Genomic DNA, 27,772 nt, shown 5'->3' on the forward strand with positions numbered 1-27,772 from the left:
GGCACAACCTAAATGCATCATTTGGGGAGTAGGAACCTCAAGGTGAAGAAATCACCACCCCTGATTTTGAAAAGCCCAGTGGTGGGGTGGGTCAGGTAACGAGGTAAGGCTAAACCAAGGGTCACCATCACCACAGGATGCTGAGGAGGCAGGGTGAGGTACCCGATCCTCTTGTTGAGTTAGGGAAGGCTCTGTGGAGGAGGGGAAAGTGGGGGGGCTTTCTGAAGGAAGAATGAGAGTGGGCCAATAGAAGAGTTGGGGCCCCAATGTCCCCCAGTGTAAGAGAGCATGTGAGTTCAGGGTTGGGTGAAGTTTCACAGGACCAGACTTGGTGAGGGAGGGCAGGAGGCAGGGCCCTCCCTGGTAAGACAAACAAGCTCTGGCTGAGATCCTGGAATCCATCTGAAAGCACCTGGGAGCCATGCTGGTTTCTAATATGAAATAGCAGGCTTGGATGTGAAACTGAGGCAACAAAGACTAGTGAGAGAAACCAGGGGTGGGAAAGACCACCATGTATATGTTTTTAATGGTAAATCGATGGAAAACTATCAGAGTGAACCTCCAAGCAAAGATCCATGGAATAAGCCAGTTTCTTTGTCCATCTCCCAGAAAACAAGGATACGCTGTGGAACTTGCTGGCCAATTGAACTGAAGTGTTTTTGTATAGTTAGCTTAAATAACCAAATGATGAAATCAATCCTCCAAATTGTCAGCAGAGCAGCTGTTCAGAAAGCTCTTGTTAGTCGTTGACCTTATGTTTAATATGATTTCCCAGAACGTGGACAGTCAGATTGAATAAAGTGCTGCACCAAAGCCTTCCTTCTCCCTCCCCAAAACTCCCCGCAATGAAAAAACCAAAGGAAAGAGAGTGGCTGGCCCCAAGTGCAGAAACCTGTTCCTTCCTGCCCCACAGATGCCCAGGGAAAAAGAAAAGAAACCCACAGGCACATGCAAGAGAAGAAAGTGCCAGGACCACCACAACACAGTCTCTTTCCTAATCCTGAAACAGGTGTGAAACAAGGAAAAGTTCAGGGCCTAAAAATCCACCTCTGGTTTTCAAGAACTAAGGATCCTTATCCAACCTATTTCCTCTCTGTATAACAGTGGGTTTAAGCCTGACCTTTTCTTTGACTTGGATTTATTACTCTGGTTGCTGGAGGTGGGGTGGGATATGCTGAAGGACTAGTTGGGAGGAGTGGAGGGTTGGGAGAAAATAGAGAATAGAGGGGCGTTCCCAGATGGTGCTAAGGATAAAGACTCTGCCTTCAGTGCCAGAGCTGCAGGAACAACGGCTTCGATCCCTGAGTCAGGAAGACCCCCCAGAGTAGGAAATGGCAACCCACTCCATTATTTTTGCCTGGACAATTTTGTGGACAGAGCAGTCTGTCAGGCTACATTCCATGGGGTCACAATGAGTTGGATAAAACTGAGTGGCTGACAGTGAGAGAGCAGAGGTGGAGATTTACTCTTAGGAACCAGAGTCTAGAAACCAGAGTCTGTAGGGTTGAAGGGTAAGTTTTCCCTTGAAAATAAAATGTATATGAGTGAAAAGGATGCTGTGTCTCTCTCTGTCTACACTTTAGTCATCTCTATCTTCATAGCCATTAGCCATATATAGCTGCCTATGTATCAATATGATGCTGAGGGAATTAAGCCAAATACAAAAGAATAGACAAATATATGTGAAATTCTAGTACAGGCAAAATTAACCTATGGTGAGCACCTATGCTCCAATAAAAATTAATAAAAAATTAATCTATGGTGATAAAAATCAGAACAGAAATGCCTTTGGGAGAGGGGAATTGATTGAACAGGGACACGAAGAAACCTTCAGGAGTGAAGTAAATGTTCTGTATTTCATTTGAGGTGGTAATTCTACCAACGTACGCATTTGTCAAAACTCATTGTACTGTACACTTATGATGTGTGATTTTCAGTCACTTAAAAAAGCAAACCCAAATGCTCAATGGTCCTGCTGGTTGGTATAAGGGGAAGTGAATGAAGAGGGCTAACTTGGGAAGCAGGGAGATAGGAGACTCCCACAGTTGCCTTAGACCAGACTGAGGAGTATGGTCAATTTCTGGGTATATTTTGAAGTTGGGACCCACATAATTAGCTGATTGATTGACCGTGGATTGAGAGAGGAAGGAAGGAGTAGAGGCTGACTTCTAGGTTTTAGGAGTCATATCGCTGCATGTCTAGGTGAATATTGATGTCATTTGTTAAAATGAGGAAGAAGTGGGGAAGCAGGAGGTTTGGGTGGGAGGGTCTAGGCAGTGAAAGCAAGACTTTGGTTTGAACTTGAGATGCCTGTCAGCCAGGCACACAGAACTCCCAAGAAGGCAGGTGGATGTGTCAGACGGCATTTAGAGGAGAGGTCAGGTGCAAGCATAGATTTAAAGCTGAGGACTGGATAAGACCTCCTGAGGAGAGAAGATAGATGAGAAGGACCAGGGCCCTCGGACAGGCTGCTGGTGTGTTTCCAGAAGAGTGAGGTTTTATAGGATGAAGAGGATCTGGGAACAGCAGGGAGGAGCAAAAATGGCCCCATCCCTCCTCCAGAGTGTATTGTGTATAGCACATGGGGAGGAAATGGCCACCTCTACAGAGGACTGCAGAGGAGACAGGGTGCTCAGGATCAGCCGGGTTTGTCATCAGCAGACTCCTTTATATCCTAAAACTCTTTTTGAAACTGTTCTTTGATCTTCTATCTCTAGCAAAGACTTAGCTGTCCCCAGAACAGCAAGAGTTCAGTTAGAATGAGATAATTAAGGGGATGTTCAAAGAAACTGAGGAGATAGAGGATTTTAATGATGATGGACTGTGAGTTGCAAAGGGTTCAGTGGAAAGACTGGAGGGACTGGGGAGAGTTGGGTGACTGGGTCAAACGTGGGGTTGTACAGTAGGGTAAGAAGTTAAAGAAAATAGGTAACAGAGGAGACTCAGATGGCTGATGGGCTGGAAACATGTTGGGACTAGTCTTGATGGTCTTTCAGAGGTGAATGAGTAGTTAGTGCATATTGGGGCTTCCTCTTGGCATTTCAGCCATTTGTGGCGATGAGACAAGCAGGTTGATCTCAAGGAACTGTGGTCTTCCCAGGTGCAGACTTCTGTGCATGCCTACGTGCTAAGTCTCCTCAGTCATGTCTGGCTCTTCGTGACTCTGAAGGAGTCTGTAGCTCTCGTGGGCCTTCCTTAAATCCTGCTGTGACTGAAGACAAGTCTGGAGACAGGCAGTCTCACCAGGAACCTGGGCTGACTTCTGTCTCATCCCTGAAGCAATCGCTGTGGCTGAGGGAATGCGATTACTGAGACTGGATGCCTGAAATTCAGGGAAGGAGTGTGTACGTGTGTTTGCTTGTGTGTGTGTGTGTGTGTCTGAGCACTGGGGCTGAGGTAACCAAGAGTTACCAAGAGACAAGAGACGGTGTTTGCTAAATGGTCAAACCCATTCCACCTTCCTTAGAGCCCCTCACCCAGCAACCAACCAACAAACATAATACTGTTGATAAGAGTAAATTTGGGAGGTGTGTGGGTGGATCTGTATAAACATATTGCCACTCTGGAAAAATAACAGGAGGCATTATCTTTAGTGGTTAAAAAAAAAAATCATACAATGTAAGTGGAAGAACTGTATTTTAATTTGATCAAGGATAAAATTGTATGTGAAACACTCATCCATTGCAAAGTCCAGAACTCATAACAGTGATTATCTCAATTTTGGTAACAATTTTCCTGAAATATTACCCATAAGTACATGGAGTCAACTTGTAAGACATTTTTTTTTTCTTTTTCACAGGAAGAATTGAAAAGATTGCAGAACCCCTTGAAACAAGTTAATGATGGAAAGTATTTACTTGAAAAGTAAGTAAAAATACTAAAGTTGAAAGGCTGGCATTTTTTAAAAAAACTATTCACAAGGCAAAAATAATTAAGTAAATTCATCTTAGGATATTATTTGATCAGGACCCAGATATGTGGCTCATTTGAGATATAGTCAAACCGACTTATAGCTACTTGAGCTACAGCACACAGATTGTACTAATTAACAGAGTGACATGATTCCTGGAGATGTATCTGATGGTATGTCTGAGGGCTTGAAACTTAACCCTACTCTGTCTACAATCAGGGATGTGTAGAGAAGGAAGTCAAAATTTGTAAAAACATAAGGGTAACACTAAGACTGATAGAATGACCATTCAAAATAATACTGCGGACTGAGCTGGAATTAAAAGCAAGAATGAAAGAGATGAAGTTGAACGGAGATTAAAAGTACAGCCTTTTATTTAGATTTTAAAGAAAATTGTACAATTAGAGCTTGTAAAAGACATATTCTGACTTCCGTGTCAGTGAATGCTTAGAGGTTTTATCTGACATTAACACGAGACCATGATTTTATATGGCTTCCAAAAATATCACCGTAATAGTCTGAGTGGTAGGTATATACTATCAAGATAAAAGAAGAAAATAATGAGCTATCATTAATTGAGCATTTACAGTGTACTTTGTACCAGTGGATGCTTACAGATGTTTCCTCAGCAAACTCTGATGATGACCTTTCAATATTATTATTTCCATTTTACCCATAAGAAAAGAGACCCAGCGAACTTTCAGCACTTGTCTAAGGACACTCAGCTCAGAGTGGTAAGAATGAAAGTGAAAGTCGGGTTCAGTGCCACCAGAGCCCATGCTGGTAACCAGTAAAGTCCCATGTCATTGTTGTTATTCAGTTGCTAAATCCTGTCTGACTCTGCAACCTCATAGACTCATGGACTATAGCACACCAGGCTCCTCTGTCCTCCACTGTATCCTGGATTTTGCTCAAATTCATGTCCGTTGGGTCAGTGATGCTATTGATACCTAACTGCCTCATCCTCTGCTGCTCCGTTCTCCTTTTGTCTTCAAAGGGAGTCCCATGGCCAGGTCCATGTGGGGGTCATCACATTTTTCTCTGGGTACCACATTTAAAAGGCACATTGACATCCCCAAGAGCATCAAAGGGTTAAAATTGTGAGGGTTCTGGGACCATGTAAAACTACTGCAAAGAGTTGAGGATGTGTAGCTTGGAGAAAAGAGATCTTGGAGGGGACATATGCTGCTGCTAAGTCGCTTCAGTCGTGTCTGACTCTGTGCAACCCCAAAGAAGGCAGCCCACTAGGCTCCCCCATCCCTGGGATTCTCCAGGCAAGAACACTGGAGTGGGTTGCCATTTCCTTCTCCAGTGCATGAAACTGAAAAGTGAAAGTGAAGTTGCTCAGTCGTGTCCGACTCTTAGTGACCCCATGGACTGCAGCCTACCAGGCTCCTCCATCTACGGGATTTGCCAGGCATGAGTACTGGAGTGGATTGCCATTGCCTTCTCCGAGGGGACATATACCTATACTTAAACATTTGAAGAAATTTTCCTATAAAAGAGGGACCACATTGTTTTTCTTGTTTTAGAAAGCGGAACAAGGATTAATGAGCAGGATATATGGAGCAATAGGTGGTGATACAGAAAAAAGAATGAATTTAGTAAAAATTCAGCCTGCTCAACAGAGAGCACTTTTTTTGTTAAGCAGTGAGGTAATAGACACTGGAAGTGCCTAAGAAGAGTGCACATGGCCATCTGAGATGCTGTTGAAAACATTTTTGCACATTGGAAAACCTTGATTTGATTCCTCTTTCTGCTTTTTCCTGGCTTTATGAGTCTGCACAAATTACTTAATCATCCTGAGCCCATTTCCCCATCTTTGGAAATGAAGCTAAGAATGCTGGCTTGACAGTCTTATTGAGCACATGAAATGTGGCACCCATGATAGCATGGTGCCTTCAGTATCAGCTCCTTCCCCAGCCATCTGGGGGCTGTTTGAATTAGCCAGCCTCTCAGGTTCATCGCCATCCCATGGCAATTCTAAGAATTCTCCATGGTACCACTTGAAGAACAGTTCATTTGATCAAATAAAGATGCTGACTTATCTATGGATTTGATTTATCTTTGTTAGGCAGGTTCTCATTAATTTGGATAAATAAGAATAAAATAGTTTGATTTTCCTCTTCTCCTTCATCACCATCATCCCTAATTATTTGTAAACAATAATAACTGAAGACTTTTTGGCTGAAACTAGAAAGAAGATTTTTCTTCTATGGAGATTAATTAGTATTATAATGACATTAAATCAGTGGTTCTTCATCCTGGCTACACTTCAAATCACCAGGGAGTTTAATAGAAATACCAGCCCAGACAAGTCAAATATGAATCCCTGGGGCTGAGGTCCAAGAATCAGTATTTTTTTGAAAACTTCCTTGGTGTGATACTAATGAGGATCTGGGGTTGAGAACCAGTGGTCTACGTATATTTTAGATTTTTTTTTTTTTTAGTTATTCAATAATCTCATTTAGCTTAATTCTCTGAGGACACACTTTATGATGCTCAGCTCGGCTCGTTTACTTTTTAAATCTGACTATGCTGTTTTGTCATTATTGATTTTAATGTGGGAAGTGAACTCTAGCAGTTTTTTTCTGCTAATTGACCACAACTCTGTATTAAACCCCTGGCTAACACCAGCATGTATCTCTCCCAGCATATCTCTCAGGAAGATATGCAAAGACTAGTGGTCAATATGTGGACTTCTGCCTCCTTGCCCTCCCTCTTTTTTTCTCTCGAATTATCTAGAAACCCGAGAAAGCTAAGAGCTTCTGAAAATGGCCAATCTGTTTTGTACGCTTGTATTCCCCAGTCATGATTGAGGAATTCGAGGGATGGGATTCAGAGTCTTCTCTCAAAACACATAGGCCTGCGGGGCAAGCTTCTCTTTCATGCTGGTCCTAACCACTCTGTCCATTTGCCTGGAATTCTGGTCCACTTCAGGGCCACACTGTGTCCTTGAAAGCTGTCAAATTTGATTGAGAAATTGGGGTACTTTGAGTGAGCAGATTAGGCATTTCATTATAGCTGTAGCTGACTTGGGTGCTGATGTAAATCATCTCAGCTACTCGAAATGACCATAAGTTAAGCGATAGTGGTGTCATGGCAGTTGATCTGTTATTCCCCCTTGGAACATTGCATTTATTCTGAATGCTCAACAGGATTTTGTGGTAGACAGTTGGTAGGAAGGGAGGGGAGGCTGCAACTCTATTTTGCTGCTGCTGCTGCTGCTGCTAAGTCACTTCAGTCGTGTCTGACTCTGTGCGACCCCATAGACGGCAGCCCACCAGGCTCCCCGTCCCTGGGATTCTCCAGGCAAGAACGCTGGAGTGTGTTGCCATTTCCTTCTCCAAGGCAACTCTATTCTACTTGAGACCATATGCAGGAGGTTTGGGTGCATTTTTGTCTCTGTCTGTCTGTCTTTCTCTCAGTGAAGTTTGGCATATTCCCTTAAACAGAGAAGAACAACTACTAAGGCCATTAATCAGGAAGAAGGCTGCTTGTGACTCTGTTGTTTTTGAAAATCATTTATTAACTTAAGACCTTAGTTTGAGTGCTATTTTTTGTAAATATTGAACCAGGCTGGGTGCGAGAGTAGGAAATTCATGATTGCAAGTCACACAGTCTTCTGACATATTAATATAATCATTTTATTGTGCTGTGCTTAGTCACTCAGTCGTGTCTGACTCTTTGTGACTCTATCCATAGACTGTAGCCCTCCAGGCTCCTCTGTCCATGAGATTCTCCAGGCAAGAGTACTGGAGTGGATTGCCATGCCCTCCTCCAGGGGATCTTCCCAACCCAAAGATCGAACCCAGGTCTCCCACATTGCAGGCAGATTCTTTACTGTCTGAGCCAGCAGTAAAGTCCAAGAATACTGGAGCAGCTAGCGTATCTCATCTCCAGGGGAACTGCCTGACCCAAAAATCGAACCAGGGTATTCTGCATTGCAGGAGGATTCTTTACCAGCTGAGCTACCTGGGAATCCCCAATCACTTTATTACCCACTGGCAATTATTGATAGAATGAACTAAAGTTATCTAGTTTAAACCTATTGGTGTTTGTAGTGTATCACTTCCTGAGGATGTATAAATTAACAAACACTAACAAATTTGCTAATATTATAAAAAATGTTCTCATTATGGACTTGAGCCTTGTCTTTGGTTGCTGTGTATAGCAACAGGTCCCACAATACTTCATGTATATCTGTATTGCCCAAATTGTTAATTTCTTATTGTAATAATACAGTATTTTAAAGTATCCTTTTTACAAGGCTATTGTTCCCACAAGACCATAGAGTTTAAAAAATAAGGCTTTTCATGCCTACCACCACTGGCTTAGGTCTCTGTGGTACCCTTTAATAACATCTGTCACATTTCTAGTTACTTTTTCAATATACATCTCCTAAACTGTAGGACCATAAGAACAGTAACCATGTCTAATCTTTTCATTATTGTGTCCCCCATGTTTTGCATCATTCGTGGCATAAAGGAGACATTTAATATATCTTTAAATCAGCAAATAAAGTTAATAATGGACCCCAAATACCAGTGGCACAGACCAGACAAGGGTGTTTTTTCCCTTGCCCCTGAGCATCCCACTTGAGCAACCACAACACTATGTTGGGCTGTTGGCAGCATGCAGTGGCCATATCTAATCTACCGTGTTTTCCCCATCACTTGGGTATTCCTTTCTCAAGAGGAGAAAATACATTCATTATTCTAATGATGTCTCTAGCACAAATTTTTTTCTTATCCTTTTCTCTTCTTTACTGTAACTTTAATCCTGGTCTTTATTATCTGGCCAATTTGAATACCCAACTAAATGACTGCCTTCATTCTCCTTCCTCACTCCCACCACAAGCCATTCTAAAACATCCCATTCATCTCATTTTCCTGCTTCAAGTTCTTTGTTTCCCTGTAGCAACATTTTTCAAACTATAGATCACAATCCACTGATGATTTGTTAAACTGATTTGTTGGGTCACCACTGACTTTTTAAAAAATCTGAAATATAATTTAAAAATATCAGAGTACATTTTATGTAGTTGGAGAATTCATAATTCCCGAAACTTTTGCTTCAGTTTTAAACACACAGACACATACACATACACCCATTACCACGTGATTAGATATCAAATATTTCATGGTAACCACAGTCAGTAGAAGTTTAGTAAAGTCTGATATTAAAATCTTCCAAATGGTACTTTGTAGTGGTGAGACCTGAGTTTTAATGTGATTTCTGTTGAGTTGCACATAACCTCTCTGAGCTTCAGATTTCTCACCTCTATGCTATGGAAAATAATGCTTGACTAATAGAGTCCACTGGGAGAACTAGATGAGGTAATAGCTGCAAAATGTCACAATAGTGTTTTGTACACATTGTGTGACCAATGACTATTAGTTTTCTGCTTATACTCACTTATTTCCTTTTATATTCCCACTTGTATTGTCCCCTTCCACAATATTTTTTTTGTTGTTCAAAAATAGCCTGAACATTTCACTTCTACTGTTTTTTCCAAAGAACACAGGTCACTTTTATAATCATTTAACAATGGCACTTCAAATCATCATTTCAATGAAAGAATACATTCATTTATTTAGTTTGATGCTCACAGTCATGGAAATAAATTGCCATCAGAGGTCCCAATAATGTCAGTAGAGTCACTTTCAATGAATCATTTTGCTGTCCCAGTAAAGTCACAGGTGAACAAGATCCTTTAGGTGGTGTAGAAAGATACCAGATCTAACTGGGCCCAACCAATAGCTGCATCCCAGATCCCCTTACCTGAGTAGGCAGGCCAGGTAAATAGCTTCCTGCTCTCCTCTCCCTTTTCTCAGGAGAGGGACCTTCAGAATGGGACCTCAGTGGGATTTAGTCCTGCCTGAGCCTGCCTAGGCTGTGTTTCTGTAATCAATGACCTAATTTTTTAATTGATACTTAGTTAATTCACAATATTATATTAATTTCAGGTGTGCAACATAGTGATTTACGATTCTATAGATTATACTACATTTAAAGTTATTATAAAATATTGTCTATATTCCTTGTGCTGTACAATATATTCCTGTAGCTTATTTACTTCATACATATTAAGAGTAGTTTGTACCTTGTAATCCTGCTTTGTTATATCCACTCATGTGTTTTATGTTTTAGATTCAGCATCTATGTGATTACATACAGTATGTCTTTGTCTGACTTATTCATTAAGCATAATACCCTCCAGGTCCATTCATGTTGCTGCAAAGGACAAAATGTCATTCTTTTTATAGCAGAATAGTACTTCATTGTATGTCTATACCACATCTTCTTTATCCATTCATCTTTTGGTGGACACTTAGGTTGCTTCCCTATCTTGGCTATTGTAAATAATGTTGTCACGAACATTGGGGCATGTGCAGCAGTATCTTTTTAAATTAGTGTTTTTGTTTTCTTTGGATTTTACTCCTTTATTTTAATATCTTATTCATCAGTTGAGTTCAGTTGCTCAGTTGTGTCTATTTGTGACCCCATGGACTGCAGCATGCTGGGGTTCCCTGTCCTTCACCAATTTCCAGCGCTTGCTCAAACTCATGTCCATTGAGTTGGTGATGCCACCCAACCATCTCATCCTCTGTCATCCCCTTCTCCTCCTGCCTTCAGTTTTTCCCAGCATCAGAGTCTTTTCCAATGAGTCAGTTCTTCGCATCAGGTGGCCAAAGTATTGGAGCTTCAACTTTAGCATCAGTCCTTCCAATGAATATTCAGGATTGATTTCCTTTAGGATTGCCTGGTTGGATCTCTTTGCAGTTCAGGGGACTCTCAAGAGTCTTCTCCAACATCACAGTTCAAAAGCATCAATTCTTTGACACTCAACTTTCTTTATGGTCTAACTCTCACATTCATACATGACTACTGGAAAAACCATAGCTTTGACTATACAAACTTCATCAGTAAAGTAATGTCTCTGCTTTTTAATATGCTGTCTAGGTTTGTCATAGCTTTTATTCCAAGAAGCTAGCATCTTTTAATTTCATGGCTGCAGTCACTATCTGCAGTGATTTTGGAATCTAAGAAAATAAAGTCTGTCACTGTTTCCATTGTGTCCCCATCTATCTGCCATGAAGGGATGGGACCAGATGCCATAATCTCAGTTTTTTGAATGTTGAGTTTTAAGCCAGCTGTTTCATTCTCTTTCACTTTCATTGAGAGGTTCTTTAGTTCCTCTTCGCTTTCTGCCATAAGGTTGGTGTCATCTGTATATCTGAGTTAATGGTGTTTCTCCCAGCAATCTTGATTCCAGTGTGTTTTATCCAGCCTGGCATTTTGCATGATGTACTCTGCATATAAGTTAAATAAGCAGGTTGACAATATATAGCCTTGCTCCTTTCCCGATTGGAACCAGTCCATTGTTCCATGTCCACTTGTAACTGTTGCTTCTTGACCTGCGTACAGATTTCTCAGGAGGCAGATAAGGTGGTCTGGTAGTCCCATCTCTTGAAGAATTTTCCACAGTTTGTTATGATCCACATAGTAAAGGCTTTAGTGTGGTCAATGAAGCAAAGTAGATGTTTTTTTAAAAATTTTCTTGCCTTTTCTAGACCCCGTGAATGTTGGCAATTTGATCTCTTGTTCCTCTGCTTTTTCTAAATCCAATTTGAACATTTGGATGTTCTCCATTCATGTACTGTTGAAGCCTCACTTGGAGAATTTTCAGACTAACTTTGCTAGCATGTGAGATGAGTGCAATTGTGCGGTAGTTTGAGCATTCTTTGGCATTGCCTTTCTTTGAGATTGGAATGAAAACTGACCTTTTCCAGTCCTGTGGCCACTGCTGAGTTTTCCAAATTTGCTGGCATGCTGAGTGCAACACTTTAACAGCATCATCTTTTAGGATCTTCCTCATAGGTATTACCTTTACATGTTAACCTACTAATCCCTGTCCATTCTTCAAGACCCAGCACAGCTGCTATAGACTTCCTTGACCATTGTAGCACCCAGTTATTGTCTTAGGTTCATCGGAGCAATGGCATATAGTCACAGTTCCTCCATCTTTATCCAGGGCTGACTGATGCTTTGTTCACAGTGGGAGCTCTGAAAAAGCTTGCAGAATGAAAGGAGAAAAGGTTCAGTGGTAGTGACACCATTGGGAATGAATGAGACTCTCTACAACTTACTAGTTGGACAATACCATGGGGTTTGTAACATTCTACTCATGGCTTTTATTCCTCTGAAACAGTTTAATATTCTGCCTTTGTCTTTGTGTAAAGTAAATGATTTGCATGCCTTAGATATGAATGTTGAGCTAAGTGGTAGAAATAAAAAGAAAAGCAATGATAAAAGGCAAAACCACACTTTCTTTCTATCGTATGGTTATTTATCTGCTGCTGCTGCTGCTGCTGCGTCGCTTCAGTCGTGTCCAACTCTGTGCGACCCCATAGACAGCAGCCCACCAGGCTCCCTTGTCCCTGGGATTCTCCAAGCAAGAACACTGGAGTGGGTTGCCATTTCCTTCTCCAATGCATGAAAGTGAAAAGTGAAAGTGAAGTCGCTCAGTCGTGTCCGACTCTTAGCGACCCCATGGACTGCAGCCTACCAGGCTCCTCTGCCCATGGGATTTTCCAGGCAAGAGTACTGGAGTGGGGTGCCATTGCCTTCTCCAGGTTATTTATCTACTATCCATCAATAAGAATTTTTAGGACTGTATAATAAAATGAACAAAAGTGCATATGTACTTGCTATGTCAATTACAGTGTCAATTTGGCACTTTTATTGACATAAATGACAGGTTTATGGATTCATTTATATTGAGGCATTATTTCTGTTTGTAGTCACCAACTGGCCATGGATGTGGAGAATAACATTCAAAAGTGTCACCTCAATCTACAGCCCTTGGACTCAAAAGTGAAAATGTAAGTTATTTTAAAGTTCACGTTAAAATTTTTGTGTTTTTACTCTATTAATCTCTGAACTATTCTGGAGTTCATGGGTATAAGAATCACACATTTATTCACATTTATATTTATATATTAAACAGTATTTCTTCCCAGTTGTAAGTAGCAACAAAGCTGTTTTGAGCACACAGCACCATCGATGGATAACGTAGGGAAGTATTTGATGGTCATCACTTTGTTTCTTGGTTTTTCCCTTCCAGGCAAAGTAACATTCTTCAAATCTCACTAGTATTTTTCACTGCCTTTCTTCTTAGTAACTTGATTTATTCCACCTTAGACCACGTCTTTTACATACACACGCGCGCACTCTTTCCACCGTCTTCCTTCCATTTGCAGTCCAGCTCTTGTCAATTATTTTGAGAAAAAAATCCTTTCCTTTTCTTTCTCACTTCTTGTCCTTTCCTTTCTTACTCTCTCTTAATATGGCCTAACGAGATTCTCCTTCTCCCACTGCAAATGACTAAAGCATAAAAATACTGCTATATACACCTCAGTATTAACAAAAATAAAACTAATGAGATCCAAAGACAGACAGGCTGTATTCTAGAACAAAATAACAACCTTCTAAATGAGCGCCAAAGGATTGATGCTTTTGAACTGTGGTGTGGAGAAGACTCTTGAGAGTCCCTTGGACTGAAAAGATATCCAACCAGTCCATTCTGAAGGAGATCAGCCCTGGGTGTTCTTTGGAAGGAATGATGCTACAGCTGAAACTCCAGTACTTTGGCCACCTCATGTGAAGAGTTGACTCATTGGAAAAGACTCTGATGCTGGGAGGGATGGGGGGCAGGAGGAGAAGGGGGAGACAGAGGATGAGATGGCTGGATGGCATCACAGACTTGATGAATGTGAGTTTGAGTGAACTCCGGGAGTTGGTGATGGACAGGGAGGCCTGGCGTGCTGTGATTCATGGGGTCACAAAGAGTCGGACACGACTGAGCGACTAAACTGAACTGAAAACTTTATTAAGAAAGGACCCATCATAGTCACTTTGGTTGGCTAGTTGGTTTAGTCACTAAGTCGTGTCCGACTCTTGTGACCCCATGGACTATATAGCCTGCCAGGCTGCTCTGTCCATGGGACTCTCTAAGCAAGAATACTGGAATGGGTTGCCATTTCCTTCTCCAAATAATCACTTTAGAAGCAATTTTAAACTGTTTATGTTTGTACTCTGTGATCCTTTCCCATTCAGATTTTGGGGGGGGGGATAAGTTATGAGCCTTACCGTGAGTGTATATAGTCTTTCTCTCTCTCTCTCCCCCTCTTCCTCACCTTCCCTCCCTCCTTCCCTCTCTCTCTCTCTCTCACACACACACAGCTTAACACTCTGAAAAGCATGTATCTGGAGAATCTGAACATGTCTGTGCTTGGTCAGGAACACTGATCATTTGCAAAAAGCCCAAAGAGGAATCTTTTAGGAAAGAAGTCACCTTGAAGAGGGGAGCATTGAGGTGTACAGCTTTGAAAAAGTAAGCCATTGCTGAATGTAGAAATTGAAACAGAAATGATGCAGATATATAATATCCTGCTGGATAAAAGCAAATCTGAGTATACACCTCTATAAATCTACATTGACCTTGGTTATCAGTAAAAAGCTTGCCTCTGAGTGAGCACACGGGGCTGCTTCTCAAGGTAAAGTTCAGATGTGGCTTCTCAACCAGTTGGGCTCCCTGCTAAGGAGCTGTGTGTCACACTTACTATGTGAATAATGAATCAGGCTACCAAATCGTTTTATGTAAGCTGTGTGTCAGCCTCATTCCACAAGATGTTAGTTTCCAAACATAGGTTGCTTTATTGTTAGGAATTTTCTCATTAAGATAACGTCCTCTTAACTGAAAAAGCACTGGAAAGGAAGGTTGGCTGTGTGAAAAATTAAAGTGATTAACATGTATGCTGAAATGAAGTTAAGAAACCTCCCTGGTCTTTTTTAGTTTTCATCTTCTCCAATCTGTAGAGACGGAGGGGTAGGTGCCAGAGAGAGGAGCAGGCAAAGGAAAAAAAAAAAGAATCTCTGTGCCTAAGAGCCCAGTAGCTCCGAGAATCTGGGATTTTATGTGTAGCTGGCATGATGGAGGAGTCTCAGCTCAGTGAGGTGCAAACAGAATGGTTTTATCTCTTCTAATAACTCTGAACCCCATTTCCACTCAGTGGAGGGGGATGAGGGAGAGAAAACTTAATCTTACCCAATAATGGAATTTGAGTCCCATCGGAGAATTGACTCCAGTTCAGTGACTCTTGTCTAATCTGGTTATTAAATTCTTAACTCTCATGACAGTTTGAACACCTCCCCTCTACACACATTATATCTTCCCTACAGCTGTGCAGCCGGCTCCCTTCCCTTCCCTCTCCTCTTTCACTTTCCCTGTCTCCTCTCCTTCCTCCTCCCCTCCCCTCCTGGGGTCACCTCTCCCACCTTCTGAGTGCTAAGCACCAAGGCTGCTCCAGGTTTCCTGTTGATGGTGAGCTTTCACACCCTAGGCAGTTCCTTCCTTAAAAGAGTTGGGACTCTGTGGGAAGGGTTGCTGGCTCTCCCCTGAGCCCCCACCAGTGGTGTGGGTTGCACCCCTCATTGTGTCTCTTGCTTTGCTGATGGTCTTCCCCAGGCTGACCCTGGCATTCTCAACAAGGAATATCTTGGCATACACCCATTCCTGCTTCTCAAGGGACCTTTAGACCTACAGAGCCTTGAGTATGAAAGGTGGGGTTTTATTCCATATTCCAGAGTTACTGTCAAACTTCACAGGCTTTCTGTTATGGTCTTCTGTCTTCTCTTGGTGGGAACCAGCTGGAAACCTATCTTTCCCAGGTAGAAGGGGTATGGGGAGAAGGAGAAGCTGGGGTTACTACATCATTACATTTGCTTTCCTGTAGACTCTTCAATCCCCTCCCTGATGAGGAGAGAGAAGTAGGTTCCAGTGAAGGTTTTCTGGACAGTCCAGCTCCTGCAAGCCCCGAGATGGGATGTACTCTGGCAGGCCAATCTCTGGTGGGGATCAGTAGGAGCAGGAAAGGATCTCAGTCATTCCCTCACACTCAGGACAACATTAAAAGGAGGCAGTTTGATAAGAGCACCTCCCTGGTGGTTCACTTGGTAAAGGATCTGCCAGCAATGCAGGAGACCCAGGTTCATTCCCTGAATGGGGAAGATCCCCTGGAGAAGGAAATGGCAACACACTCCAGTATTCTTGCCTGGAAAATCCCATGGACAGAGGAACCTGGCAATCTGCAGTCCATGGGGTAACAAAGAATTAGACATGACTTAGAGACTTAGTCCTTAGTCAGGAAAGTACACCACAGATCTCGTCAGGGGCCTTGAAGAAAAAGAGAAAAATCTAGACTCTTGTTCATTTAATTAATAGTACTTTGGGGGAACCTTGATTTGCTAGGAGGTTTAGTGAAATGATTCCCTGGTGGCTCAGATGGTAAAGCATCTGCCTGCAATGTGGGAGACCTGGGTTCGCTCCCCAGGTCGGGAAGATCCCCTGGAGAAGGAAATGGCAACCCACTCCAGTACCCTTGCCTAGAAAATTCCATGGATGGAGGAACCTGGTGGGCTACAGTCCATGGGGTCGCAAAGAGTCAGACACAACTGAGCGACTTCACTTCACTTAGAGACTAAACCACCACAACCAGAAGGTGGCAATGCAAAGTATTTGCCACCTGGAAGGAATTAGAGGCCTGTGGGGGAAAGAACAAGTGTGTTGAGAGTGGAATTTAGAGGAAATATCAGGAAGAGCAAATCCCCTGGCTCAAGAATGCCGCCGTTAAGAGGTAATTTTGTGTTTTAGACTCGGAGGATCAAAGAACTGCATCAAAAGGGCAAAAGCAATCAGGATTGCACAGCTATTAATAAAAAGTCACTTTGGGGAGGTGAAAGGCAGGAAGATCAAGCAAAGGAAAGCCTCTTAATTCAGAAAACTTAGTAAAAGCAAAAGTAATAGTGAAAGCACCATGACAAATGCTCCCATGCAGCCCTAAGACAGAAAGTATTCTTTAAACAATTTTGTTTTAATTGAAGTATATTTGCTTTACAATATTATGTTGGTTTCTGCCATACATCAACATGAATCAGCCATAGGTATACATATGTCCCCTCCCACCTCCCACCCGATCCCATCCCTCTAGGTTGTCACAGAGCACAAGGTTTGAGCTAGGGCCAAGGCTGCCCAAGGGTCTGGGAATGAGTGCACACAGCAGAGAAGTGCAGGTTTTAGCAGGGAGGCCTGGCTGCAGAGGAAGGAAATGGACCCTCCAAACCCCTTCAAATCCCTGCCCTTCACATCAGGGTCTCTCCTTGCGTGTTGCAATGAGACCTAAAGTGCATCTTCTGAACACAGGCCATCATTTAAAAATTGTTTATTAACTCTGTGTGGTCTGTCTCTTTATGTTTTTAACAATATGTTTATTTTGTAATGGAATAACATAACGATCTATCAAATACAAATCATCTTGTAAAAGTCTTCTCATTAAATATGTTCAATTCCTCTCCTTACTTGTTATTAGTATGTTTTATTTAGTGACGAAATAACATTTTGACTCTAAAAGAGAGAGAGACAGAGACAGACAGACATAGTCTTGAGAAGGAAGACAGTTCCCCAAATAAAGTCAAACTCGAATCTCAGTAAAACCTGAGGTGCCTTTGTTTGAAAGTACTACCTATCAATTTTTGTCAAAAGATTCATTAAAAGAAGCCATGAGGGATGAGAGGTTGAGAGAGCAGACTTTGAAGCTAGAGCACCCTAGGTTCAAATCCCAGCCCTGCTCCTTGTCTGTTGAGTGACCATTGCTTATCTCTCTGGGCCTTCATTGCATTCTTCTATAAAATTAGAACACGAACCATATCTTAAAAGATCATAGTGAGCTTTCAATGAGAAAATCTAAGAAAAAATTTACTCTAGTGTGTCTTCCCCATGCAACTGTACCTTTTCTAAACATATTTTTTATATCAAATTGGGCTAATAAAATATTTCCTGTAAAGATCCTCAGAAATCCAGTATATCATATGCTACAGCCCTCCAGACTCCTCTGTCCATAGGATTCTCCCAGCAAGAATACTGGAGCAGGTTGTCACTTCCTCTTCCAGGGGATTTCCTGTCCTGGTGATAGACTTTGAACCTCTTGAATTGGCAGGCAGTTTCTTTACCACTAAGCCACCAGGAAGCCCTTATGATTTGCACCTATTACTTGGCTTCCCTGGTGGCTCAGAGGTTAAAGCATCTGCCTGGAATGCTGGAGACCTGGGTTCGATCCCTGGGTTGGGAAGATCCCCTGGAGAAGGAAATGGCAACCCACTCCAGTACTCTTGCCTGGAGAATCCCATGGAGGGAGGAGCCTGGTAGGCTACAGTCCATGGGATCGCAAAGAGTCAGACACGACTGAGCGACTTCACACACACTTAAAAAATATTTGAAAGTGTCTGGTTTTCTTAAGTAATTATAGTGATTTATCTAGAACCTCTATTTGTCAAATTTGGGGCTAAGTGACTTAAATATAAATACCATATCTTTGATTCCTTGCAAGAATTATGAAGACATTATTGTTGTTCCCATTTTGCGCATCAGCAAAGTGCAGGCCTGAAAGTTTAGTACTTTTCCCAAGGCCACAGCTAATAAGAGGTAAAACTGAGCAAGAACCTACATCACTCTAATCTGCCTGCAATGCAGGAGATCCAAGATCAATCCTTGAGTCGAGAAGATCCCCTGGAGCAGGGCATGGCAACCCACTCCAGTATTCTTGCCTGGAGAATCCCATGGACAGAGAAGGCTGGAGGGCTAGAGTCCCTAAGGGTCGCAAAGAGTCAGACACAACTGAATGACTAAGCATGTGCAAACATGTTTCGTTTCCGGGAGGTTCTGCTTCAAGACATCAACACACAAAGATTCTGAACTATGTCCTCCCACAGACACACTGAATCTACAACTATGAATGGAACGATTCCCTCTGGGAGGGAAAATTAAAACCTGGTGGAGTGACCCCTTCACATTGGGCAGACAAGAGGAAAACCACATCAAAGTGGATAGGAGACACAATCTCTTCATGAAACGCTGGTGTGATGACTCCTATTTGGGAGTGCACTCAAAACCTTGTGCTTCTCTCTGAGGAGACAAAGAGTTATACTTTGCATTGAACACCCCAACTTTCATGACTGGCCCCTGAGAGATAAGTCCCCCAAGCATTTGGCTTTGAGGACCGTTTGACTCATGCTCACGCAATCCTAGAGGTTATGGTGAACTGAGGAAGCTCTCTTAAAGAGCCTGTGTGCAGATTCACCCACTCCAGGGCTCAGCACAGAAGCATCCTTTAAAAAAGTGCCCAGACTTCATGTCAAAGAAACTCATTTGCTGATTTGAAAGCTGGTCAGCCCCAGCACACAGGCGCCGTTTTATAGCAGAGGAGTAAGGATATGGACCAAAACCAGTGGAGAAAGTGTTCTTATAAACAGTTACCACTCCCTGGGCACAGCGAGAGGGAGCAGACCCAGTCTCGCCCCCACCTGACCCTGTTGACATCAGGATCCTCTTCCTATCTTCATAACCTCATGCTCTGCCAGCTTTTCTGGGATCCTCCTGCATCCTGCCTGGTACCTTCACTTCCAGGCCTTTGTCCAAGGTCTTTTCCTCTTCCTCCCTAGCAGTCTAAATCCTATCCATCCTTGAAAACTAATTGAAAACCAGGACTCCCTCAAACCTCCTCTAAGCATCCCTCAGAGTGTTCTCTTCTGCTCTTCTCTGTAAGGACATCCAGAGATGACCAGAGCTGCCCAGGTTGTGAGTCCCCAAGTAGCTGTGAGTGTGGGAGAGAAGCACCCGCCCTGTGAAACTGACAAAGAAAGGGTAGAGGCAGATGATTATGCCGTCCCTGAGACAAGGGAAGATAAATTGGAATTGAGCTGGCAAAGAAATTGAAACATGTATTTATCATCTCTTTTGAAGTAAATTTCTGTACTTTATTTATAATTCAACATATGGGAACACACAGAGAGTACTCCCTCTCTGCAACCAGCTTTTAAAGCATTGTATTGATAGTATTGCTTAGTTTCAGAAGTAAAAATGTCAAGGTAGTTGGTGTTCAGGGTTTCCACGGCAGCGGTAAAGGAGACTTGTGAGTAGGAATTGTCATAAAGCTGGAATAAGAGAGTGAAAGTCATTCCCTTTGACCGAGGGACAAATGCCTCTGCATTTTGTTTTAATTCTCTCCTCCAGTAAAATAACATTTAGAGATGGTATTCTGAGGGCTAATATTAGACTAATTTAATCTATGAACATCGTATCAGTGCAAAGAGGAGTAAGTGTGTGATGCAAATACTTTTCTATGATTCAGAGAGTAATAATAGCAAGGCTCTACCATTCAAAAGAAATAGTGTAGAAATAGTGTAGCAATTTAGAACAGTAGCCTAAAGTGATGTGACTGGCCTTTCATTTTTGACCCCTAAATTTAAAGAAAAAAGAACGAAATATAATATGCTTTCGACTAAGTAAAACTGTTTTCGTATATGTAGACAAGGATAATAAGGAAAATATTCAAAAATTGAAATAGCTTTTTAATTAAGGAAGTGAGTGGACTTATATCAATAGACATTTTAATGCCTATTTTAAAGGTATTTGTATATATATGATTCTGATGCTAGGAAAGATTGAGGGCAGGAATAGAAAGGGGCTACAGAGTTCCAAAGAAGAGCAAGGAGAGATAGGAAAGTCTTCCTCACTGATCAATGCAAGGAAATAGAGGAAAACAACAGACAGGCTAGAGATTTCTTCAAGAAAATTAGAGATACCAAGAGAACATTTCATGCAAAGATGGGCTCGATAAAGGACAGAAATGGTATGGACCTAACAGAGGCAGAAGATATTAGGAAGAGGTGGCAAGAATACACAGAAGAACTATACAAAAAAGATCTTCATGACCCAGATAACCTCGATGGTGTGATCACTCACCTAGAGCCAGACATCCTGGAATGTGAAGTCAGGTGGGCCTTGGAAAGCATCACTACGAACAAAGCTGTGGAAGTGATGGAATTCCAGTTAAGCTATTTCAAATCCTGAAAGATGATGCTGTGAAAGTGCTGCACTCAATATGCCAGCAAATTTGGAAAACTCAGCAGTGGCCACAGGACTGGAAAAGGTCAGTTTTCATTCCAACCCCAAAGAAAGGCAATGCCAAAGAATGCTCCAACTACCGCACAATCGCACTCATCTCACATGCTAGTAAAGTAATGCTCAAAATTCTCCAAGCCAGGCCTCAGCAATACGTGAACCGTGAACTTCCAGATGTTCAAGCTGGTTTTAGAAAAGGCAGAGGAACCAGAGATCAAATTGCCAACATCCACTAGATCATGGAAAAAGCAAGAGAGTTCCAGAAAACATCTATTTCTGCTTTATTGACTATGCCAAAGCCTTTGACTGTGTGGATCACAATAAACTGTGGAAAATTATGAGAGAAGGGAATACCAGACCACCTGACCTGCCTCTTGAGAAACCTGTATGCAGTTCAGGAAGCAACAGTTAGAACTGGACATGGAACAACAGACTGGTTCCAAATAGGAAAAGGAGTACGTCAAGGCTGTATATTGTCACCCTGCTTATTTAACTTCTATGCAGAGTACATCATGAGAAACGCTGGACTGGAAGAAACACAAGCTGGAATCAAGATTGCTGGGAGAAATATCAATAACCTCAGATATGCAAATGATACCACCCTTATGACAGAAAGTGAAGAGAAACTAAAGAGCCTCTTGAAAGTGAAAGAGGAGAGTGAAAAAGTTGGCTTAAAGCTCAACATTCAGAAAAGTAAGATCATGGCATCTGGTCCAATCACTTCATGGGAAATAGATGGGGAAACAGTGGAAACGGTAGCTGACTTTATTTTGGGGGCTCCAGAATCACTGCAGATGATGATTGCATCCATGAAATTAAAAGACGCTTACTCCTTGGAAGGAAAGTTATGACCAACCTAGATAGCATATTCAAAAGCAGAGACATTACTTTGCTGACTAAGGTCCTTCTAGTCAAGACTATGGTTTTTCCAGTGGTCATGTATGGATGTGAGAGTTGGACTGTGAAGAAAGCTGAGCACTGAAGAATTGATGCTTTTGAACTGTGGTGTTGGAGAAGACTCTTGAGAGTCTCTTGGACTGGAAGAAGATCCAACCAGTCCATCCTAAAGGAGATCAGTCCTGGGTGTTCATTGGAAGGACTGATGTTGAAGCTGAAACTCCGATACTTATAGGCCACCTCATGTGAAGGGTTGACTCAGTGGAAAAGACCCTGATGCTTGGAGGGATTGGGGGCAGGAGGAGAAGGGGACAACAGAGGAGGAGATGGTTGGATCACTTCACAGACTTGATGGACATGAGTCTGGGTAAACTCTGGGAGTTGGTAATGGACAGGGAGGCCTAGTGTGCTGCCATTCATGGGGTTGCAAAGAGTGGGATTCGACTGAGCAACTGAACTGAACTGAACAGAGGATGAAATGGTTGGATGGCATCGCCGATTCATTGGACGTTAGTTTGAGCAAACTCTGGGAAATATTGAAGGACAGGGAAGCCTGGTGCTCTGCAGTCCATGGGGTCACAAAGAGTCAGATACTAACTAGAGAATAAACAACAAACAACAAATGTCACATTTTATCAATTAAGAAAAGAAGATAATATTCTTCCACTTGGAAGGAAAAAATACTCTCTTCTTAATCTTCGACTTTAGGAAAACTGGTATGTCACTTTCCAGATCCCATAACTACAAGGGAGAAGAGAATGCTTTAAATTCTTTGCACATCTCACCTGGATTTTTGTCCAGCGTTGTTTTGTGTTTTTTTTTTGAAAGTGTCATGCTGCCCCCTGCTGTTCATCAAGCTAAAAAGTAACTTCTCAAAGTGAAAATCGCTCAGTCTTGTTGGACTCTGCGACCCCGTAGACTATACAGTGCATGGAATTCTCCAGGCCTGAATCCTGGAGTGGGTAGCCTTTGCCTTCTCCAGGGGATCTTCCCAACCCAGGGACTGAACCCAGGTCTCCCGCATCGCAAGTGGATTCTTTACCAGCTGAGCCACAAGGGAAGCCCAACTTCTCAAAAGGCTACAATATTTTCTTTCTATATTTTCTGAATAACCAAGGCAATTAAAAAGTGGGGCTTGGAGAGAGGAATACTTCATAGTCCTATAAACGTATGGGTATCCTACGGGTTGTCAGTATTCTCTATTTTTTAAGTTACTTTTAAAAAATCACATGCTTTTAAGTCTTTGATCGGCAGGTTTACAAGCTGTAGGTGTGTCCTAAGGCGACAAAACTTCTCAGCAGCGCTCTGGCATTTGCCCAGCACTTCAAGCACTTTGGATGATATGGAAATTAGCTGCCAAAAGTTTGATACTCTTTTAGTAAAATGGATCCCAGAAGAAACAATGGGATTACCACACTCAGCCACACTTATAAGACCCTCTTAATCTTACAGGAGTCTCTCTGAGATCCTGTTTAAAATTTTAAACCAAAGGAAAATAAATAAATAAGGGTACATTTTGAGAAGACATTAAATAAGGAAACAGTGACTATCTATGACCCAAGTCAAGAAGCTCCTGGCCTCTAAGTAAGGGCCCCAGAAGCTGAAGTTTCATAGTTTCAGGGAAAACTGGCCTCTGATCCCAAGGTTGTTTCACTGTAGCTTCTGGACTTTTCCTTGAACATCATAACTCACAAAGCCTTAATAAATTAGGGAACACATACCAATGTTCATGTGTTCTGTGTGTCCTCTGATTGTTGAGAATGGACAGTCTCTGAACCATTCTAGCCAAATGAAAACAAATGTTGTTTATATAAAAACACCTTCAGTGACTTTGGTTGTATGTGGAAGAATTGAAAAAGATCAAATGCTTCCAGGAGTTGAGAAGAGATCATGAGAGAATCAGCGCAGCCATTTAAAACTATTTTCAAAAGCTGAATCCTGACAATAGGTGTTCATGTATGGCAAGTCCCAGGAGAAAATAAATTCAGTTCCCTGGTCACATGTGAAAATCTAGATGTTACTCTCTTCAGAGATTAGAAACTAGTCCAAATGGAGAAAAGTCACTTAGCTTTCATGAAGAAGTGAAGTGAAGTTGCTCAGTCATGTCCTACTCTTTGCGATGTCATGGACTGTAGCCTACCAGGCTCCTCCCTCCAGGGGATTTTCCAAGCAAAAATGAAGAAGAGGTTTCTGTTATTCAGATCAGAAGATGACTCTTTTGAGAGTTAACTCCAGTACTTTGGCCACCTCATGCGAAGAGTTGACTCATTGGAAAAGACTTTGACCCTGGGAGGGATTGGGGGCAGGAGGAGAAGGGGACGACAGAGGATGAGATGGCTGGATGGCATCACCAACTCGATGGACGTGAGTCTGAGTGAACTCCGGGATTTGGTGATGGACAGGGAGGCCTGGCGTTCTTGCGGTTCATGCGGTCGCAAAGAGTTGGACACGACCGAGCGACTGAACTGAACTGAACCATAGGACATAAAAAACTTCCTTGGGTGAAATCTCAAGAAGCCACCCAATCATGAGTTAATTTTCTGAATAGTACATAACAATTTCAAATATTTTTGTCTTCTCTGTCCATGTCTTTATTTATTCATCATACATTACCGGTTTCCTTCCACAGTATGTAAAATCCATGACCGCACGGTACTTGCCTGTCTTGTCCCAGAGCAGAGCCAATGCATTTGGTCACATAGACTATACCATCTAACATCATGGAACACCCTTCACCTTGAAGTCTGTGTGAATGGCCCCCTAGGGCTGTGCTGTCTCCTCTATCCAGAGCCAAGTGCTGACTCTGGCACAGAACAGTTCTTCAACAATAATTTATTATTCTCACTTGAAAAAGTGATGAGAAATTGAAAGGTTTTGTGTCCCATAAGTCAAAGCATGTACCTTTACATGTGCAAACTGATTGCACTTTGACAGATGACTTTTTCTGACTAAGTTGTTTCTTGTAGACTGGTTTAGTTCAGGTAAGCTTGTGAAGGTCAAACCAATAACACAGACAGCCCAGGTCTTCTGACTTCCCATGTCACGTTCTCTGTGCTTCAAGTTCCTGGTCAAAGTCAATTCCTTCGGACTCCTCGTGCTTGTCAGAGTCTGAGTCTATGCCTGGAGTGACGGGGCCTGTGCTTTTTGTTTGTTTTTGGCAGCATTCAGCGAGCGTGGCGTGAATACCTGCAGCGGCAGGAGCCCCTGGAGAAGCGGAGCCCGTCCCCGCCCTCTGTGTCCTCGGACAAGCTGAGCAGCTCTGTCAGCATGAACACCTTCTCAGATAGCAGCACACCCGTGAGTGCACATTACCTTCTCCTGACTTGGTTGGCCTCCAGGGCTTTGGCTCCCAGAGAGGAATGTGGGGATGTGAGCAGGTGGTGTGTGATCTACACGTTGCTTGTTTGCTGTGGTGAGGGTTTTGTCATCTCAAAGATGTGGGTCATGAAGGCAAAGTGAACTTTATCAAGGCTTAGGGAATTGACTGCATTTGAAATCAGTCTAAACTATTCATTTGTGTGTTGGCATTCCTCTGTTACTGAGAATATCTTTTTACTTTTCTTGATGATAGTGTGTTCCTTTTAATCTGCATGGTTGGTAGCCTTTTGTGGCACAAATAGGATAGATTAGCTTGGTTACTAGGATTTTAAAGAGAACTTTCATGAGAAGAATTGAAAGGGGTCTTGGAATCAGAGATTGCATCTTAAAGGCTTTCAGGGCCAGGTAAGTAACCCATGTGACTGATGGGGACTGAGTTGTGACTGGCTCACCTAAAGGGACACCCCTCCCCACCCCCCCCCCCCACACACACACTTCCCCCGGCTCCTGGAAGTATGTTGCCAAGTGTTGCCAAAGATCATTTTCCTTCTTCAGAAGATTTTTAAATGTTTGCGACCAGTAAGAAAATTTTAAATGTAAATAGACCATGCCGGCAGACCACAATTTTCTCAGGTCCACTAGTTTAAGAACTCTGGAGTACAGGGTTGAGGAATGGAGGAATTTGAGGGAAGCCTCTGTTTAAAAAAAAAAAAAAAACACTAAATGTATAAGGAAATAAATGATCAGGCAATTGTAACACAGAGTTGTGTGGATTTAGCCATTGTGATCAGTTTCCATAGTCACTGGAGTACTGAAATAAGTTAGGAAGAGAAATGAACTATACAAGTGTATTGTTATTTTAAAAAAATCATCCTTGACTACTTTGTAATCACGTTTATTTGGTTGTAAAAATGCTTCCTAACAGCCAAAATAATGCATTCACATTGGGATCAAGCAAAGGTACTTTGAAATGTTTTCAGATGATTGCATTGCATATTCTTTAATAAATGGCTTTATCTAGTTACGGATTCTAAAGAGAGAAGTAAGTGCAAATAACGGTGGCAGAAGATCTATTTTTAGCTGACATTAGAAATGGAATACGGTGCATCTGCACTTTTTAAAGACAGTTTTGGTAGGGGGCATGTGTTGTCTTAACTGGCCTCACTATCACTAGAGGGTGCTCATGAACCACTTTGTAAAATGTCTGCGTTTAGCAAAGTTTGTATTTAATTCTTGATTTGTCAGTGAAAAAGAATGTGAAAATTAAGTGTTTAGGATACCTTCACTGTGAATGTTAATAGAAGGTATAAAGTAAATGACTTTGAAGCCTTGATTTGAGTGATGGAAACTGAGTATGAGAAATCACTCTGCCCCTGAGTTAAAGGCTTGAGTTTATTACCACCTTTGTGCTTTCTCAGCCCTAATTCCAGACAATACCAACTGTCTAGAAATCCCTGATGGTTTTGGTATTGCTTTAGGATAGTTAACCTTTTGGCTTATTGAAATTCTGGAAGAATCTATCTTTGCTTTATATTTATGCTGCTGCACTGCTTTGATTCTAGCACCTCAAGTGTTTTTGTGCCTAAAATGCATGTTCTTCCCCCTCGTTGGTCTATGTTTACATCTATCTTTGCACAGCTTTGCTAATGGTTTTGCCTTATTTAATGTAGCCTAGACTCCAGGTGCCCTAAGGTTTCTTAGTAGCGGAGATTTTCCCTTTCTGGTGTGCCCAGCAATTTGGTTTCCCATAAGGTATGTCACACTGAATTGAGAGTGGCACCCTGCTCTACCACCATGTCATCATGCCTTAGCTCTGTGCCCATGGACAAAGATGACTCTATTTCCTGTGTGGGAGTCTGGCTCACTCCTGACTGCCTACAAACACTGAAAATCAAAACAGACTTTCAAAAATCATTACTGGAATTAGCTTCAGAAAGCAAGCAGATACTGCCCGGAATTCTAATGTTGACTATGAGAACAACTTTGGTATTGATGATGGCAATGGTGTGACACTAAATACAGAATAAAACATGAAAATATAAGATGTTGGCACATTCCCAAGTCTCTCATTTGTCAGGCAGGTAAAATACCAAGGCCAAAATTGTTTAAAACTTTATGCTTCATTGTTTGGAACTGGTATAACGAAGGTTGTTTTATCTTCCATAATTACCCCTTTGCTGAGGCTTCATTCAAAAAGATTCATTCATTCTCACATCTTTTGTTGGTGACCGTCCCATGAAAAGAAAGTGACTTTGCTCTACCTTGACTGACCTGCCACACCCACTGGGTTCATATATATTCTCAGGGGAGCCCCAGATAGGAAGACTTGGTTTTACCACCCTCTGATGAGTAGACCTCAAGTTTACGGACGGGATAAGGATGACCCCCAGCTCACCTTGGCTAAGCCTGTCATAAAGAGAAGAGCTTTTTCAAATAATCAGAAAGTCCTTTGGAACTTCAGGGCTAGAAGCCTTTGGTCCAAGTAAAATTCTGTCAATGAGGTGTCTCCCTAGGGGCTTTCCCAGGCCCCTGTCTCCTGCGGGATCCTCTCAGCTTGCTGAACTGCAGTCCTCTTCATCTGTCACTGTTGCTGCTGAGACCATTGTCTGTCTTCTCCAGTCTGA

At 42.2% G+C, this 27,772-nt stretch overlaps 1 protein-coding gene across 1 annotated transcript; it reads left to right on the plus strand.

Moving 5' to 3' along the window:
* The first annotated feature begins 266 nt into the window (after positions 1-266).
* On the plus strand, positions 267-27,494 carry IQCJ (IQ motif containing J). Its single transcript, XM_040265293.1, is given in 6 exon segments — positions 267-290; positions 3,800-3,864; positions 12,718-12,798; positions 24,992-25,127; positions 27,392-27,454; positions 27,456-27,494. Coding segments are annotated over 6 exon segments (408 nt in total).
* The last annotated feature ends 278 nt before the right edge of the window (positions 27,495-27,772 follow it).

This window comes from Oryx dammah, unplaced genomic scaffold (assembly GCF_014754425.2).
Source record: "Oryx dammah isolate SB20612 unplaced genomic scaffold, SCBI_Odam_1.1 HiC_scaffold_2, whole genome shotgun sequence".
Classification (NCBI taxonomy): domain Eukaryota; kingdom Metazoa; phylum Chordata; class Mammalia; order Artiodactyla; family Bovidae; genus Oryx; species Oryx dammah.